We start from the raw sequence: 19,491 nt of genomic DNA, 5'->3' as shown, positions 1-19,491 counted from the left end.
ACTAGTTCACAGTAAAAAAGAGACTGATAATTCACTGAATCAGACACCAGAGAGGGAACCAGCTGTTAGTTTACCTAGCACATCTCCTTGCCATTGCAGGATTGTTCCCTATTGCACAATCACTCAGACTCTTACTAGCCTAATTTTAAATGCGCCACAGAACTAGGCTTCTATCACATCTCTTGATAACCCACCACACAATATATCTGACTGTCACAAAGCACTTCCCAATAGCATTTTATTGCTGAATTTAATCCTTCCCCATTCATGCTAAAATAAATTCTCCTCCTCAGCAGAATTTACTGTCTTCAAACACTTGCAGATTCATGTATCCATCGCACCTTTAGTCATCACTTAGCCAAGCTATACAAAATTTACTCCTAAATCTTTCCTCATAAATCAATTCCTCTAGCCACCTAAAAAACTAACAAGTTGTTAGAGCTCTCTTCAGTTTATTAATGTCTTTCTGGTCAGTAGGGTGCCCAGAACTGCACACAATATTCCAGGTACGGCTGTACCCCAGGGAAGCTATTACCTCTCCATCCAGTGACATGGTACCTAGGCATACAGAGCCCATAACTGCACTTGTCTTCTCTGCTGCCATATCCCATTGCAGAACTCCAGGATTGGGTGTTCACTTTTAGCATTATTGCTTCCCAGGATTCTTCCTTCTACTGAATAGTTGTGCTTTGGACTAGTCCTCCTCCCATCAAATGTATTAGCCTACAGTTTTCCAAGCTGAATTTCTTTTTGATGCTTAATACCCATTTTTCTACTCCTTTTAAGGGATTGGAGAATAGTATTCAAAGGTGGTAAAATATTGTAATACAAGCAAGACGCAGGACACAATGTTGGTCCGAGTTGATAGTCCAGCAGAGACCAAGACAAATTGTGTTCAGCACAGCATCACCCTGGACTTTAATTACAATTAGCTAGCACAATAACGAACCCAATTTATCCTGGTCCACATGAACCACTGAGTTGTAGTTAGCATCATGTCATTACTCTTCACAATCATGGTCAAACACAAATAACGTTTTGTAACCTAGACAAACTCCAGATCCCTTTGTATTTCTGTCCTCACTAGTGTTTGCAACTTCTCCTAATTTAGAGTCACCAAGGAGTTTCATATGGTGCTTGTTTCCTGTTCTAGATGTACTAACACTCCACAATGGGAGACTGGAGAGACAGTGATGGGAGCAATCAAAGCCTTTCTTCAGTGTATCAGTTTAGATTTGTCTCCTCATATTCCACTCCTCAAGAACAGAGTAGTAGAAGGGTCAGAAGGATCCATTGGAACATCATTTACACTGACAGAAGACCCTGACTAACAATTCAGCCATAGCAATCCAGTCTCAGAACACTGCTTAAGGGTCAATGAGCAGCTAGGAAAGGGACATTTAAGTCCCTAAAAATGGTCTGGCTACAAATTATTATTTTAACCCTGGAAGCACCCTTCTGTGTATTTCTGCTGCCTCATAGCCAGATAAAATCTTACTGTTCAGGAGATAAGTACAAAACCTTAATCTAGGAAAGTGAACTTTTGTTAATTGACGCCTGCTGAGAAGCTCTGATCTGGACTTAAGAACTCTACCTTTAATGAAAGACTCTTCAACTGGCAGCTTAAGATGAAAACTGGCCTACTCCCACAATTCCCTTGTAAGCATTTCCAAATAGCAGAAGAAATGTTCAATTTACCCACCCAGACATAAGAACAGCCATACTGAATTAGACCAATGGTCCATCTAGCCCAATATCTTGTCTTCCAACAGTGGCCAATGCCAAATGCTTTGGAGGGAATGAATGGAACAGGCAATCACTGAATGATCCAACCCCGCTGGTCACATTTTCTATGCCTAATACTATGAGGGTTAATCTAACCACACATGCTGTCGCTCTCTCAAAAATTGTGTGTGTGTGTGTGTGTCCGTCCGTCCGTCTCAGACCACTGCGTGCTTTACTGGGATCAGGCACATGCTCCACACTCCCACTCCTCACCTGGGCAGCTTGTTCTTTCTTCCTACGTTCCTCCTCCAGCAAGCGGCGCTGCTTCTTAGTGAGGACCTCAATGAAGCCTTCTCCTGCCATAGAGCCCACTTCATTCTCCTCTGCTGTGCTTGAAACCCGATGGTCAATGATGGCATCTGAACAAGATTTATGATTTAAAAAGGTTGTTCAAAAATGTATTCCAAAAGGGACCCAAGCTAAGGAGTGAAACCGCTGAGCCAACAGCAACTTAAATTTACTTTGGAAACTAGGCAACAGCAGCCTGTTGATATCTACCAGCAGGGTTACTCTGAAGTGCCTTGCATCACTACTCTTCAACACAATCTGAGCACACTATCCCTGGCCTCAAGAATCACAGCATAGGACTGACAGCCAAAATCTGGGCTTTCTATATGACACCAAGGGCATTAACTCTAGAGAACAACCCAGAAACTCCTCCTAGTGCTGAATTACATAGCACTGGGTAACATTTTCAAAAGAACCCAAGAGTTAGGAGCTAAGTTCCAAAGTGACTTAAGTTCTTTTGAAAATTTAACCCCCAGTCTTTAAAGTGCTGTACAAGGATTAACTGATTAACCTTTACATCCCACCCCTGAAGGATTATTAACCCTGAGGTGAAGTGACTTGCCTAAGGCCACAGAGAGCCAGTATCAGAACCAGGGTTGGAACTCAGCTGACTTTCAGTCCTGAGCTCAGCTCACACTCCTCTGCTTTAGATGGCTATGGTTTCTCAACTTCTCTCCAACCAACCAGACTATATTTTACTCTTGACTTGAGATAGATTGTAACGCTGTGTAGAGAGAGACATTTCTATAAGCACTCCCCTAACTCTTCCCACAGAAGAAATGTTAAAGGCACACCAACATCAAATTTGCTTCAAAACTGGGTCTTAATGAGAAAATTAAAAGCTTTTGCAAATACTTAAGACGAATAGAAATGTTTCCGTATTTGTTGGTCAATTCCACCAGAAATGTGTTATCAATAAATGGAGAGAAAGGAATAAACCTGACATTTAAAATGACTTCAGTTTGAATCATGCTGGGTGTTACCAGTAACAGGAAAGAAGACATTCTAATGTGATGTTTAACTGGATAGCATCCCTTTAAGGAGACAAACTAAATTAGACACTTACTTCCATAATTCACCTCGAACTGTGACATGGTCTCTCCCTTTTCACTTGGTCTCTGGGCTGTGGATTTAGGCTCTTTTTCCTGCTTTTTACCTGGTCCCTCAGCACTGTCTGAGCTAGTGCGCAATGATCTCTCTAGGCTGTAAACAGAGTGGCTGCTCCCACTTTTGGCATTACCCAGACCCCCACCTTCTTCTGGAGATCTGAGAGAAAAAGAGAGAAGGGGTTAGGTTCAATAAGGCCAAGGAGGGTGGGGAGAAACACAATGGGTTAGCTTCTCCTAGCCACGTTTTTAAACCAAGCTGGGCAATCTGCACTTTTTTCCTTCCCCCGCCCCTACTCTCAATTGATGCAGATGCTGCTTCAGAGCAAAAGCCTGATGCTGAGGATATTGTTGTGGGAAATGGGATGGAAACAAAACAACAGCATTTGCAGTGATGAACTGCACATGGTATGTACTCTTAGCTTGTCTCACAGGGAAATTTACAGGCCTCTCTCTCTCTCTCTCTCTCTCTCTCTGTGCTCGTGCTACCAGTGTCTTCTACCCTTGTACAAAAGCTTTAAAGTTTCCCTGAATCCTCTTTACAATAAATGCATATTTTCCAGCAGGGTCAGCTTGGGGGCTGAGAGGGGAAGGAAGGCAAAAAAAAAAAAAGAGAAACATTGAGCCAAAAAATGCCTCTTCCAGATTATTTTTCTTGGCAATTCTTCGCACCTCTGACCATCAGCTACAGCTTAACTGACAAGGAGCACTGGGAAGCTAAAGAGAAGAGGTGCAGAGGATCAGCAGCACGATAGGAAAAAAAATCTGGTTTAAAAAGAAGCAATATTTAGCAGCATATACCTGTCTCCCCCTCCCCCTTTCCCTCACTTCTCTTTTCACCTGAGCACAGTTCCCACCACACACCCAGTTATACTTCCTTTTACTGCTAACTCAGCATAAACCATTATTCTGTTATTATGGAGCAACTTGCTAATAATTAGCCAGGGGGAGAAAACAATCAAGTAGTGTCATCAAAGCAAGAATTATCTACTTCACGGGTTCTCAAACTGGGTCACAACCCTATTTTAATGGGGTCTCCAGCGCTAGACTAGGTGGGGCCCAGGGCCGAAGCTGAAGCCCAAGGGCTAAACCCCTGGGTGCTGGGGCTCAGGTTTTGGCTTTGGCCCTTCCACCCGGGGCAGCCGGGCTCGGATGGGCTCAGGCTTCCTCCCCTCCCCCCCTCACCACACACACCAGGGTCACGTAGTAATTTTAGTTGTCAGAAGGGGTTGCGGTGCAATGAAGTTTGAGAACTGCTGGTCTACTCCAAAGCTTTAATTCCAATACAATACATCTGTTCAATCTTCAGGAGGCCTGTAACTCCAAAAGCTATTGCTAACAATAAGGGATCACATAGGAGTTGCCAGTCTGGAGGTCTACCTAGTCCAGTATCTTATCTCCAACAAAGGCCACCACCAGATGTTTCAAAGGAAGGTGCAAGGAATCTCCTAATCCCCAGCAGAGTTTGGTTTAAACTCAAGTAAGTATTCACAGGAGTATTCTTACAGCAGGTCCATAACATGCAGCACTCATTTCTATGACATGCAGCACTCCTTTCATAGAAAGAAGTGCTGCCTTCCATTCATCGCGAAGCAGCAATGGTTTTGAAATGTCTATTCAAGTATGGCTAGACCCGGGAACTCCCAACACTGTGCACAAGCCACAGCTACTGCTGTGGATCTAGAAAAGCTTTGAAATAGAAAAATCTACTTAAATAAATGACATTTCACCTCTGCATTCCCATCAGGTCATTACAGAGAAAACAAAGCCCTCCAAACTTTCCAACACTGCCAGGCCATACCCTAGCTGGGATTCACTGAAGGAGGGTTAGAGAGTTTGGAGTCAGTGACCAAGAAGTCTCTGTTAACTCTCTAGCACTTGAATTGATGGGATGCACAAGCATGATCAGCCATTGCATGATAGGATTTAAAAAGGTTAAAGAAAGGTGGCAGCTCAGGCAGCACAAGCTGGAACTCCCACCACAAGTAGTGTTCTAGCAAAGGTATCAGAGGTACAGCAGGCTCAAATGAACATACATGTTTGTGAAGCCAATGAACACCACACAAAAGGATAACTGGTGCTAAAAGTCATCTGTGTGTGATAAAAGGAAGCACAGCCAACAACTCTGCATGAGTCAACGTTTCTTGCCTGCAAATTCAGTTTGCCACAGGGATATCTGTACATGTGGTGACAAGCATGCACAGAGCATGTGTTGTATGTCAGATTTTGAGTTTACCTTTTGTTTTTCATTGGCATCCCATTCTGTTGGCTCTCGAACCGGGAAGCAGCTCCTCCACCGGCCCTTACCAATTGCTCCCCAAACCCTGCAGGTTCAGCCTTACGGCTCTGTCTGTCCACTAGGGGCCTCTGGCTTGAGAAACTCCTCTTTGCCAACTCTCTCTTCTCTCCCAAGCTGCCACTGGCAAGGCCACCATCCAGCTGCGCGTCACTCTCCAAAATGCCATCACGTCTCTCCCGTCTCTCACTAAAGTCGCTGCTTTCAGATGCTGTCTCCCACTCCTCATTGGCATGATCTGACGAGTTCTGATAGGACAGCTCAGGAGACCTCCTGCCAGAGACACCATTCTTCTCCACTGAGGTCAGCTTGGGTCTCCCAGGCCATTGGCTGGGCAACAGGCTGGTTCCACCTTCCTCAGGGTTCCACTGGCCAACGGATTCTCTCTCTTGTCTCAGACGCCTGAATCGGGGGGGCTTGTCTTGACGAGGGGGACGCCGCCTCCTGAATGGCCTGTTTTCTATGTTCTCTTGATCTGCAGTGTAATCCTCCTGGAACAAGGGTCTTCTGTTGTCAATGTGATTCTCCTCAAAACCCCTGCCAGTGAAGGAGTCCACGTGCTTGTAAGAATCTTGGATATAGTCCCTGTCAGACTGTCGCCTGATCCCAAAAGTGTCTGATGGAGGGCAGTGGCTGTACTCCTGCCATGTGGTTCCCCCGCTTCTGCCCTGCCACTGGGAAGGCTCCTTTGCCATGAAGCCTCTTCGCCCGTACCCAGAGTTGCTCAGTCGTGGAGGCAGCGACCTCCCAAAGGCTCTCGGGGCCCTCATCTTGGCATCAAGGCTGCTGTGATCGTCAGAGTAGATTTTATTGGACCTCCAAGAATCTTTGAAGTCTCCTTTCTTCAGGTCGCTCTCCTCCCTCTCTAGGAGGGAGCTTTCATTGCTGTTTTCAGAACCCCTCTGCCGGCGCCGCTTGGGGAGCTCCTCGTACTCAGACCCTTCACTATGTGTCTCGCTAGCAATCCTGCGCCTGGGCTTGCCCCTCGGGAAGTCTTCCAGTTGATTAAACTCCCGTAGACCCCGCCCTCTGCTGCTTCGTTGGTTGTTATAGACACCCCTGCCACTAACAGCAGTACCACGGCCTCTGAAAGTGAACTCTCTAAAGCCTCTGCCTCTCCCTCGGCCTTGGCCTCTCCCACCAAAGGCTTGTTCCTCATCGATAAAGATCCAGTTGTTTCTTTTTGTGGGAGGGAGGTCATTAGACTCTCTGGAAAGCTTATTCTCCCATGCCCTTTCAGCCTTCTCTTCCTCCTCCTCCTCTTCCTCCTCCTGAGATTTCTCAGCATCTTGGGTGAAGTTGGCTTGGGAAGAACCCTTTTCGTCCAGCAGGTAATGAGTGGAGTTTAGCAAGGTTGATGAATCTTCTGAATCATTCTCCACCTTATAGACAGGTGCTCTCTCCTTTGCTGGGTGTGAGAGCTCTTCTCCTTCTAGTTTAATCTTCTCCTGTTCTTTCTCCTTCTCCTCAACCTTGAGGGCTTTCAGGACTGGTTTTTTAATTGGGCCAGATCTCCGGGTCCTCCCCATCTGCTCCTGGTGCTGATTGTTGGTGTTTCTATTCTCAGGAGCCCAATCCGTCACTTCAGCAGGTTGCTTGCTAACAGCACCTTCTTTCTTCCATGGGTCAGCACTAAATGACTGCTCGTCCCTGGGCACTTCTTCATCTGCCTCCGCTGCAGGCTCCGAGGATTTCTGATGGTGGTTGATGTCCCAACCATTATACTCAGGTTTTTTATCAACTTGTATAAAGTCAGACTCAAGGGGAGAACACCGTAAGCTTGCATGGCGGGCGCCAGAAACGCATGCATCCTGCACGGTCTCCTGGTGCTGAAACAAAAGATCCTGGCCTATTCTTTGAGAAGATATACTGCTGTCAAAGTCAGATTGGGCCTTCTTGTCAAAAGTGTTTAAGTACTCATCCCCTCTGTCTTCAAAGAGATTTCTCTGGACATTTATGCTCTCTGACCTTCCAGATGAGGCAGAGTAAGAGCTGTCATTCCTGAAAAGGAACCAGAACAAAGTCAGTCAGTCAGTGTGATTGAAGTACAGCCCCAGGTCTCCAGGTTGAACACAGTAAAAATAAAGAAATAAATGCAGTTTAGTTATCTACTTTAAATCATGACAGATCAAGCCTATAAAATACTTGACTGCTGGATTCATTGATCTGCCATGGCCCCAGTCTGCAATACCAGGTCAGGCAGAGCTGATGAACAAAAGTCAGTGGTTTCTGCACAGAAAGTAAAAACAAGGGAGGTATACTCAGGAACGGAATGTGGATTCATCCTCCAATCTTTGTAGTGATTTCAAAATTAGCAGCTTGATTCAGAGTCAGAGTGGTAAGGACCACTGATTAAAAAATGAAATAAAAGTAAGAGACACCCATGAGTTAGCCAGAATTTGTGACAGCTGTCTACATAAGCAAAAACTGCCTCTTCTCACTGAGGGAGCTCCTGCAAAGCCCCATGCCAGAAAGGTAAGGTCCAGTGAGAATCAGTTAGAGTCTCTAGTTTTTAAAGTTATAAAGCTTTGACTACACATACTGGATTTAATCTTCTTATATGCAAGAACTCAATGGCGTTTTAGCCTATCACTACACACAGCATTCAAGGGAACACAGGTGACCAAAAATACTTTCTCCTGATCTTTGAATAAGTCTTATGCGTAGACCCCAAACCCACTCTTCAAAGGGAAGAGGCGTTCCCAGTACAGTGTGCATGGCAGAATGGCACGGTTTTGCCCTCACCTGGTATGCAGTCCCTCCATGCTCATGTTCTCGGTCTGTTTTTGATGTGGTAATGGGTATCCTTTGTTCTGCAGGGATGTGTAGCTTTCCTGGCCCCACACTGGGGCAGGGTCCATGGAGGCAGCTTTCCTTTCCTGCTGCAATGACGGCTGACAGTTCTGCTCTTCAGACCTGCAGCCACTCCCATTGATGGAGTCCTGCTGAATCATGGGCTTCATAATTCCTGAACAGAAGAAAGAATTCAAGCTGTAACACTAGAAGCGCATAGCCAAGCAGCATTTTACAGCCTTAGGGCAGGTCATCTCCCTCGCCCTCCTGGATGGTAGATGAATGCACCCATGGAAACCTTCTTTTAAAAAGGAAAACTGAGATCAAGAGATATATAAAGAGGAAAGCAACTGCCTCAGAATGAAAGGGAAGCAAGGATCCTTAGGGCCGCAATTTAGAGCAACTTTCATAGTCAAGCCTAAACACAGCAATCCAGAACTTCACTGGCTTGGGAGCAAGAAGCGGAGGGAGGGGGTAAGAAATACAAAATAATCAAACATAAGGCACTGGTTTACTCATCCTACTGTTTACATACCCGTCTCTGGCAGATTAAATGCAGGATTAACAAGTGCTAGGAACATATAACCTGAGGCAGGACTTTTTGGCTTCTCCTACCTTTCCTTTGGGGATCTAATAAGGTTTTGTGAGTAAAACCATCTCCAGCCCACTCCTTCCTTTCCTTCTCTACCACACCAGAACCCTTCTCTCCATTCCTGCAGGTTGGGGGTCTCTCCCTGCTACGAAATGAGAGCCACCAGGCACCACATGACTAGGTGTGGGGGTACTCTTAGGCATTCCCTATGCCACCCCAAACTCCAAGTACACATCAGCCCCCACTTCCCTTTTGACTCTTCCCAATCTCTGGAGAGGGTCAACAACAGAAAGCAAGGATGAGAAGTCTGGGCCAAGGTAAGGTTGGTTATGCAGAAGACGGGATTTCAGGAAGGCCAAGTCGACTGGGATAGCTCCTCCCTCCAAGGGTCCTACCCTGCATCTCAACAGCCAAAAACCCACCCTCTTGTCTGGCACAGCACTCCTAGTAGCCTGAAAACCTTAGGAAAGTGATCAGACCTCAAGGCATTAAACATCTGGGGACTAGTCAGAACCCAAAAGAATGTAGCTTGCTCTTTGCAATTAATTCTTTACAGGTTACTGAATGCAAAGGTCCCATCAACTCTCAGTCTCATGAATCTAAGTTCTAGGATAAAGGCCACAGATATGGTCCAGAAACTGAGTCAGGATAGCATCAGAGAAGTAAGAAAGCCCAGGGTAGGGGAAAAAAAAAAAACAACAAACACCCCTTTACCTGAAGGATAAAGGGCCGAAGGGTAAAAATCCACAGGGGTACGGCCCTGAGCCATACGAGGGTCCATGTAAGACGGCATCATCATCCAGCGAGGATCAAAGCCGAGCATCTGAGGGTGTGGTGGGTAGAACGTACGCTGAGGATGGGAATGGGATGGTGGAGGATAGACCTGCTGTTGCTGCCAATGCTGCATCTTATACAACTGCTCCTGCGTAGGCAGAACAATGAGACAGGTTAGCACAATCCTCAAGCATTTGTATATAGCAGGACATGAGTCATGAGTGCATTTTCTTTGGTGTAGGCCAGCCTGCACATAAGCTTGCATTATAAACTCAAAAGAACCAAAGAATGTAGCATCCTTCCGCCTTGGGTAGGAGCAACAACAGATGTGGGCAGTTCACTACCAGGTTTGACAGGGAGCAGCTTGCGCTTCTTTAGATGCATATGGCAGCTGTCTTCTTCTCACAAGTATTCCTGGTGCTGCTAGATCACAACATTACATCATAGACACAGGAGATTTTTAACAGCCTTTTCCAGCAATTTAGTAATCCGGTTCAAATAATGTAGATGCTGCTTCCCACTGGAGGGAATTTGATCACTTGATGTTTAATGCATATATACACTACTACTAATACTAAAATTTATTAACCAGAGAGATTATATTAAAAAGGAAACAAGTTCAGTTAAGAGAACATTAAAATCATATAGTATTTCCTATGCATTATTCTGAGAGATGAAGCAACCATGAGGTCATCCCATTTCATTACCCTGACAGGGCAGGATACAATCCCCTGATAAAGGAATAGAACAGATATTTCTCTGATTTGACATATGATCTTAGCCAAAAGTCCGAGTAGAAACTACACACAGAAGGAATTTTATATTCTGGGGAAAACCGTCAAAATGTAACAAAACCAATTTGAACTACTTCTATTTATTGGTCCAACTTGATTCAATTTTTTTAAAACTGTTTACAAAGTTACCAGATGCTGCAAATGTTTATTAAAAGGTCAACTCCCTTCTCGTCCCACTGAACCCCTCACTGAAATAATCATGCTGTATTTGTCACAGTATAAGAGCTTCCACTACAGCGCAATATCCTAGAGCAAGATTACAACTTCCCTGCAGGATCCAGCATTAGGAGAAGAGAGGCTGTGAAGGACAATAACAAAAGCAACGTGTTTTAAAAAAGACAAATCTCTTTAATAATAAGCATCAGGAACATGGATACCAGCTAAGTACATTGCTTTTTCTACAATGTGCTCTCAATTCCAGGTATGCTTAAGTGTGAAAGGCCTTTAAAAAGATACCAAACACTACAATCTTGAGAATCTTTGCTTCTTGCTACTCAAATCATCAACAAGAATAACATCAAAGGGAGTCTAACATTTCACTTAAACAGACTCCCTGATAACAAAGGCACTGAAGACTTCAGTTCATTCATTCTAAACTAAATGAGCAGTGCCAGGCAACTTAAGTCAGGATAATAGATTGAGGTAACACATCCAACTGCTGCAATAAAATCAGGCTGCATCAAACAGTTAGGTTTGAAAAGAGAGAACCTATTTCCCCTAAAAGCTAAGCCACTCCACCAACCTTACACATAGGCCATTTCCGCAGCCGCCTTTAGCCATTCTGTGGGATTCACACTGTACTTTACTAGCCACAACTAACACCGTATGTGCTATGCATATGACTGAATTATCCACTAGAAAGACAAAGTACTTTGGAAGTTTTGCCTATATGACAGAGATGCAACCTTCCAGGCTAGCCAGAGCATTTTACTTCCTCCATGGAGACAACCAGATGAGAAAGGAACAAGCCACAAAGCCCTGAAGTTCTGACCCTGACACAACACCATGACAATAAGGCAGGGGTCAACAACCTTTCAGAAGTGGTGGGCCGAGTCTTCATTTATTCACTCGAATTTAAGGTTTCGCATGCCAGTCATACATATTAATGTTTTAAGCAGGTCTCTTTCTATAAGTCTGTAATATATAACTAAACTATTGTTGTATGTAAAGTAAATAAGGTTTTTAAAATGTTTAAGAACGTTCATTTAAAATTAAAGTAAAATGCAGAGTCCCCCAGACCAGTGGCCAGGACCCGGGCAGTGTGAGTTCCACTGAAAATCAGCTTGCGTGCCGCCTCCTTTGGCACGCTTGCCATAGGTTGCCTGCCCCTGCAATAGGGAATCCCTTGCCTACCATTCAAATCTGTCACACTGCAAGAGAGAGATAAGGTGGGTGAGGTAACACCTTTTATCAAACCAACCTCTGTTAGTGAAAGAGAAGATTTTGAGTTACACAGAGCTAGTCTTCAGATCTGGGAAAGGTACTTCGTGTCACTGCAATGGAGTCAGCTTCTAGTTATGAGGTAAATCACAGTTGCAGCTCACAGCACGAGCTGTGTATTGGGAGACTGCAGAAGTAATTAATCCTCTTCTACCAGCCCATGAAGCAAGGCAGGACTGCAGTAACCGCTGTGATTTCCATATAGCTAGGGAATGGAATGGTCTGGGAACCTATGTAGTCATGGCCCTGCTTTTAACATGACAGCACCCAAATTCCCTTTGAACTCTGGTCTCATTCTTCATATTGTTTTTATAATTCAAAAAGGAATACAGACAAGTAGTTTATGCCCAGGAGTTAGGTCCTGATTAAGGCTGCACTGAACCAAATACAAACAGAAGAGACAGGATATTTTAAACAACAAAATAAAATAGGTGTTGGCATTTTAACAGCTATACAGAAGTAAATTTGAGCAGTTATTGTGGTGATTTTCCATATGAATATTACCTCCTTAAGGGCTTGATCTTGAAAATATTTCCATCCATCTTTGGTCTTGTCTCCACTAACATGTTAGCTTCAAGTGTTGCTCCTAATCTGACTCCTATCCGCAAACAAGAATCTCTAGCTAGAGTTAAGTGATACTTTACACTCAGCTAGCTTGCCTGTCAGGAGGTACAGGTGGAGTGCTCCAGCTAGGAACACAGTAGGGATGCGGCTATTCTTTGTTGCAGATCTGATCACTCTGTGTTGCTGTTTTGCAGTGTGGTTACGCTCACTTGAGTTAGATAACTTGAGTGAAGATAACTTGAGCCAAATCTGCAGTGAAGACAAGCCTGTAGGGCTTAATATTGCTGTCCATCACCACTGTACTGTATCCATCTGTTGCGTCTCTTATCTTATACTTTAGTCTGTAAGCCCTTGGGGGCAGGGACCATCTTTGTGTTCTGTGGTTTGTACAGAACCTAGTACAATGGAGCTCAATAATACAAAACAATAAATACTAATAGTATTTGAGTACCTTCCATGTAAAATCAATAGCAACAGTGAAGTGCGCAGTGAACTTCAAGGAACCACTGGCACTTCTGCCTTTTCACAGAATAAAAATCTCTTCCTGGGGTAGTAATTTTAAGATTGTATTAATTTGTTATTTCTGTTGGTAGGGGTTGGAAAGTGTGTCACAGCTGTGAATGATTCCTCCCAGGAATAACACCAACAACTGACTTCTATGGGGAACACCTACTGGAGGTAAGCAAAGTACTACACCCAGCATGAAGTGTCTGCAGGAGAAGCCGGTTGAGGTTTAAAAGCTGCTTTCTCCCCGCTTTAGTGCAGAAGTAATCAAAGAGGAAAGATGACTCTATTCTTAGCTTTACTTTATCTACCACACTGGAATCTTGAAAAAAAAAAAAAAATTAAGTTTATGACCATAGGTTGTATTATCATTTTTGACTGCAACATCCCTAATGGAAGTGCAAGCAGCACAAAGAGATGAGAACCACAAGTGAAACTAATCTATTTGTACTAGCCACACAAAAGATGAAAAATATTTTATTGTAAAAAAATATTCTTCCAGTGGTAATAATTCAAGATGTTATTAGTATGACAGGGAGGACATTTAGAAATATTGGATTTTGAGCTTGACAGTCTCCATTTTATATAAAGTAACTGTAGCATCCGTTAGTGCTGTATCTTTGAGTCACCAAAATACCTATCAACCACAACAATAATTATGGAATAACATGGCACTGAAGAGTAATTATTAAAACCCGAAGCTAAACATCAGGGCTATATTAATTTAGCGATATAATTAGACTTGGCAGAATTCAATTTTTATTTTTTAATAATTTGATGGAAAAACATCCATGTTTATTTTAAGCATTTTTTCAATTTTTATCACATTAAATTTGCACAGTTGAAGGAAATTTTATGAGGGCATCAGACAATTATTGAATGACAGCAGACAATGAGATTGAAAAAGTTAGAAAGCTTTATAACTGTTAAAACACAAACTGTCAACATCACATGTTAAAATATCCTTAAGCTGGTTCTCAGTCATTTTTCTTACCTTTCCTATCTGTAAGTTTCACGTATTGTATATTTTCTTGCCAGTTTTTGTGTGATGTGTTTGTATGTGTGAGTTTGTGTGTGTAAGGTGAAATCAATTTTTACCGATATTTACCAATAAAAAAAATCTAATCCTTCCAAGCCTAGATATAATTATCCTTTTTGTAACCATAGATACTCCCTGTGAGACTGATGCACAAATGGCTACTCTATGAAGGATTACAATGGACATCTAATCATTCCAAGCCTAGATGCACTCTTGTAGTGCTGCTCACACAGAAGTGACTAGTGGCAGCTAGAAAGCAGAGGTGGGGAAAACATAGTTCTAGAGCAATCCAGGCTGAGCATGGTACTGAAGAACATTCTGTAATGAAATAAAAACTTAAAACCAATACACACTTAAAATTCAAACAAAAGCTGAACTGAAGGAGCCAATACAGGACAAAAGGGATGGAGGGGGGGGAGCAAAGTAACAGAAGGCAAATAGCAGGCAAACTGAAAACACCATCTTTACACAGAACAGGGAGGAGGTGGACTGCAATACATTCCAGTTCCACACCCCTGACACCCATTTGAGGCAGGGCATAATCACCTGCCAACCAAAGATGCAACAGTGGGCTCTTCTAGTAGGCAGACAGCTGACCACATTCCAGAACATGGGTACAGAGCGAGGGACTCTCAGTAGATGTATTTCATATTAGAGTCCAGGTCTACTAAGAAAATAAACCTATTGCACAAGGGTTTGACCACCCCTGCAGGCTCCTTTCCATGCATGCCCGGGCCTGTCAGCACCCACCCACTCCCTAAGGAGCGGCGATGTCTCTGACATACATCTTGGTCAGTGGGAGTTAGGGGACATGTTCACAAGGGGTCTGATCCAGCAAAGTGCTAAGCACGCTTTGCTCCCACTGAAGGCAATGGGAACCAAGGGTGCAAAGTACCATGCTGCATCAGGCCCACGGTGGCAGCGCTGCTTTGGTAGGAGAAGACCCCACTGCTGCATCTTTAATTTTGGCCACAGGAAGAGGAATCCATCCCTGTGTGCATTTGATTCAGATGATCCTGACAACAACCTCACAACCCAGAGCTCTGTTTTAAAAACTACATAACCCTAAAATGATACTGCCAGGAGGCAACAAGACGAGTTTAGCATACAAGCCAACACTTCACACATCATTGTCTAGTACAGTGGCTCCCAAACTTGGTTCGCGGCTTGTTCAGGATAAGCCCCTGATGGGCCGCGTGACACTTTGTTTACCTGATCATCCGCAGGTACAGCCGCTCACCATTCCCGGCCAATGGGAGCTGCAGGAAGCGGTGTGGGCCGGGCCACCACTTCCTGCAGCTCCCATTGGCCAGGAACAGCAAACCGCAGCCACTGAGAGCTGCAAGCAGCCATATGCAGACACTCAGGTAAACAAATTGTCTCACGGCCCGCCAGGGGTTTACCCTGAACAAGCCACAAACCACGTTTGGGAACCAATGGTCTAGTACTATTCTTTAAAGTGAACAGCAGAGACAAAGAGGCAAAACCTGCTCTCCCACCCACTGCTTCCCCAACCACAGAAGTCTCTAGATGTAGGACTGGAAAACATGTCTTACAATGAAAGGCTCAAGGAGCTCATTTTCTTTAATTTAACAAAGAGAAGGTTACGGGATAACTTGATCACAGACTGTAAGTACATACACGAGGAGAAGAAATCTGATGATAATGGGCTCTTCAATCTAAGAGACAAAGGTCTAAAAAAATCCAATGGCTGGAAGTTGAAGCTAGACTCATTCAACTAGCAATAAGGCTCAATTTATTTATTTTTAAACAGTGAGGGTAATTAACAACTGGAACAATTTTCCAAAGGTTGTGATGGACTCTCCATAACTGGAAATTTTACATCATGACTAATCAGGAAAAAATCCCATGGACTACAGGATGTCAGACTAGAACTAGATAAATCACAATGGTCTCTTCCAGCCTTATAATCTCGGAAACTATGAACAAGAGCATGCAATGTGTGTGCAGCCTACACAGAAAATCTATATCCCCACGTAGAGCTCCGTAGGGGATTCTCATGTCCAAGCATGCTGAAGAGCAGAGCTAGGAGGAGGATTCCTGTTTCCCATCCCCTGGAACTCCCTAGCACAAAGCCTAGTTACTTGGTGCTGAGGATAAGATTTGGCCCCAAATAAACAACAGTATTTGATGAGGGTATGCAGAGGAAAGAAAGAGAGAGAGAGAGAGAGAGAGAGAGAGAATGTGAGAGTGTGTTGGTGGGGTGAAGGGGAAGCTGTCAGACCCTCTTACCTGCTGCTGTTGCTGCTGCTGTCTCTGGAATCTCGGAGGAAGTGATTTCTGGTATTTGTTGAACTCCTGTGCTGGGGATGTGGCTTCTCTAATCTCCTCCTCACTGCTGTTTTGGGCAGCTACTGTTGTGGCTGTGGTTTCCTCTTCTAGATAACCAACAGAGACATCCTGTGCATGAAATTCAGAAGTAGCTGGGGAGGATGGAAACAAGATTGGATTAAGTTCTGCTGCCCACAAGAACAGCCCACATTATAAAGCAGCTAACTTAGGATACCTGTGAGAACACTGCACATACAAGCTGTGAGCAGACTGTGATAGTATTATACAAGTGAACTCATCATTCCACTCTGTTATGCTCTACCATATGCACAGTATTTCAGCTGCTATCTTCCTTAGACTGCCCTAAAGATCATTCCATTTTCCTTGCTCTGCTCACACAATCCTCCTACCGAGACCTTCCAATGCTACACCATCCTTCTGACCAAGGAGAAATGAACAATAATCCATTCCGAGCCCAATGCCACTCCTTACATTGACCACAAGGGTCATTTTAATGACAAGGCACTTGCATCTGCCCTTATGATTCAAATACACTTTTTAGAACTTTTTAACCCTTGGTGGAGCAAGAGGCAGAGTTCTAGAGCACATATCTCCTGCAGGACGCACAGAATACTGCCACTAATCATCCAGCTGACCTTTTCACATTAACTAAATGAGGAGTCAATGCTGATGCTGGTCGGGGAGCGCCCTCTGTCAGCCTTCTTTCTTTTAGGAGGCACTGGGGAGTGAGACTCGTGCCTGACCAATGTCTTGGACCTGTGTGCGGAGCCGTGGGGGTGCTGAGGGTCCTTAGAGGAGTCCTTCCTCAGCACTGGCTCACAGCGTCGATGGTGCCGGAGCACTGAGCAAGCGACGCTTGGGGCTGGGTCTGCCACACCAGGGTCTGACTGAGGCCAAAATGCTGCCTCCATAAGCAAAACTTGGAGGTGCTGGTCCTGGAGCAAAACCCTCTACAGATTTTACAGCGGTCCCTAAGGCGACCCTCCCCAAGACACTTCAAGCACAAGTATGCGAGTCACTTCTTGGCATAAACCTGCTGCAGTCTGAGCATGGCTTAAAGCCCGGGGACTGAGGCATACTTGGAGCCGGGGAAAATGTGGGGGGGGGACCCCCCAAAGGAAACTTATGAGAGAAAACTATCTATACTAAATAAAAGACTACTGAATCTAACTATATACACACGATACTGAGAAGCACGCGCTTACTGAGGCAAGAGCAACGGCAAGTTCCAGCTAGCCGTCACAGGCGGTAAGAAGGAACTGAAGTGGGGGGTCGGGTCGGGTCGGCTGGGCACTATATTGAGCACCATGAGGGCACGACTCCAGGGAGCGCGCAGGCTGACCCTACGGATACTGCTAGGGGAAAAATCTTCCAGCTGTCGTTCACGCAGCACGTGCACACCTGACTGGAATTGACCTGGACAAGCACTCGAAGAACTATTTTTATTGTGGGAATAAAATGAAAAGAAAAGGAGACTACGACCCAACACTTGATACAAACAAAAAATAAACATCTGCTACCTGAGCAAGTTCAGACTGCTGCATTACTGCTTTAGTGCAGGTACAGTAACTCCTCACTTAAAGTCGTCCCAGTTAATGTTGTTCCACTGCTCATCAATTAGAGAACATGCTCGTTTAAAGTTGTGCAATGCTCCCTTATAACGTCATTTGGCAGCCGCCTGCTTTGTCCACCGCTTGCAGGAAGAGCAGCCCTTTGCAGCTGGCTGGTGGGGGCTTGGAACCAAGGTAGACTGGCAGCCTCCCTAAGTTCCCTGCTGGGCAGCCACCCAGCAGGCTATCAATTGCCAGCAGTTCAGCTGTCCCGCCCCCCAGCGCCATGTGCTGCTCCCGCCCTCTGCCTTGGAGCTGCTCCCCAAGCCTCCTGCTTGCTGTGTATTTAAGGACCTACTTAAGTGTCACTGGTTGCATCAAATCTCATCTTAAATTAGTTTGTTTCAAATTAAGCTCTGAAAAAGCCTACCATCCAAACTGAAAGCTTTTCTAAACATTTTCTACAGTATTAAAGCATGAAAACCTTAAAGTGTTGTATTAAAGCATGAAAACCTGAAAGTGACATTAACTATATAAACAACAATGGAATTTGAGGCTTTGTTCTCATCTAAATTGAGAGACAAGTGAAGAGAGGGCATAATAAGTAAATCAGACTGTAAAAAGTCTGTCTAATCAAGTAAGGTGTTGTTTGTAACTTGGATAAGGAAATTGGGGGGTAGTAGGATTTTTTTTTTCTTTTTAATACAGTTTTTAATCAACTGTGTCCCTTTAAAGGAGGCCCTAGATTATTGACCCAAAATAAATGTTCTTTAGAAAACTAGAAAAAATTGATCCCTTGTGATGTGACTCAAAAGCAGCCTGCAACCACTTTCTTTCCCCCACGGTGCACAGTTACATCCTTGCTCAGCTAAAAGGGGTCAATAATGAAAATATAAAAGCAACTTCTATGAAGCAAGGTGAGTAACATTTCCCTACCTCTACGGAACGTATGACCATTCTCCTGAGCCACCTTCTTTTCCACACTTGGGGGTTTCAGATCTTCATTCTCCACATGTTTCTGGGTCTCTCCTGTTTTCTGAGCCAGTTTGCATTTCTGATCCAGCTGCTTGAGTTTGGCAGCACAGGCAGCCAGGCGTTCCTCTCTGGCTCGTCGCTCTTCCTCCTCACGTCGCCTCCTGGCTCGCTCAACAGCTTCCGAGATCTCAGAGTGGACAAACTTCTGTCTCAGGGGCACCTTTTCTTCTTTATCCTCCAAGGACTGCTGTCTGAGAATACATCCCAGTGGGGGCTTCTGCCAAAGGAAGGAATACCCCACTAAGCATCATCTGAAAACACTAGCCTCATACAGTTTAACCTTTTTAATCCCACGCAAGGTACAACCCCTCCCCTCCACCTACAGAGAGCTTCTTAGCTGAGAATATGTCCACGACCCCATTTGGTTCAGTCTTAAATTGCTAAAAACACTTTAAGAAGTTTTTGAAAATCCACAAAAACCTGACCCCTGCTTTCTGATGCAAACGGACTGCCACAGTGCACAAATTCCAAAGACAGCATTACTAAATTGACACACACAAAACATGTCTTGGGGCAACCCAAGCATTCTGGCCCAGCTTAAATTCTCCCTCTCCTCTCTCTACTGGCGGTGTTGCACAGGAAAATCTCTACAGCTGGGAGTAAAGAAAGTGCTTTGTA

At 44.4% G+C, this 19,491-nt stretch overlaps 1 protein-coding gene across 6 annotated transcripts in view; it reads right to left on the bottom strand.

The window, feature by feature from the left end:
• The window catches only part of PRRC2B (proline rich coiled-coil 2B), a 69,695-nt gene that overhangs the window by 19,356 nt on the left and 30,848 nt on the right, over nucleotides 1-19,491 (bottom strand). For all 6 annotated transcript variants that reach the window (XM_030536057.1, XM_030536059.1, XM_030536062.1 and 3 more), the window contains exons 12-18: nucleotides 18,775-19,090; nucleotides 16,229-16,419; nucleotides 9,575-9,782; nucleotides 8,221-8,443; nucleotides 5,416-7,476; nucleotides 3,140-3,339; nucleotides 1,999-2,144 (exon numbers count right to left, since the gene is read on the bottom strand). In XM_030536057.1, the coding sequence (XP_030391917.1) occupies nucleotides 1,999-2,144; nucleotides 3,140-3,339; nucleotides 5,416-7,476; nucleotides 8,221-8,443; nucleotides 9,575-9,782; nucleotides 16,229-16,419; nucleotides 18,775-19,090 (3,345 nt within the window). The remainder of the gene's footprint in view (nucleotides 1-1,998; nucleotides 2,145-3,139; nucleotides 3,340-5,415; nucleotides 7,477-8,220; nucleotides 8,444-9,574; nucleotides 9,783-16,228; nucleotides 16,420-18,774; nucleotides 19,091-19,491) is intronic.

Source organism: Gopherus evgoodei, chromosome 16 (genome assembly GCF_007399415.2).
Source record: "Gopherus evgoodei ecotype Sinaloan lineage chromosome 16, rGopEvg1_v1.p, whole genome shotgun sequence".
In the NCBI taxonomy this organism is placed as follows: Eukaryota; Metazoa; Chordata; order Testudines; family Testudinidae; genus Gopherus; species Gopherus evgoodei.
This window is presented reverse-complemented; position numbering and strand designations above follow the sequence as displayed.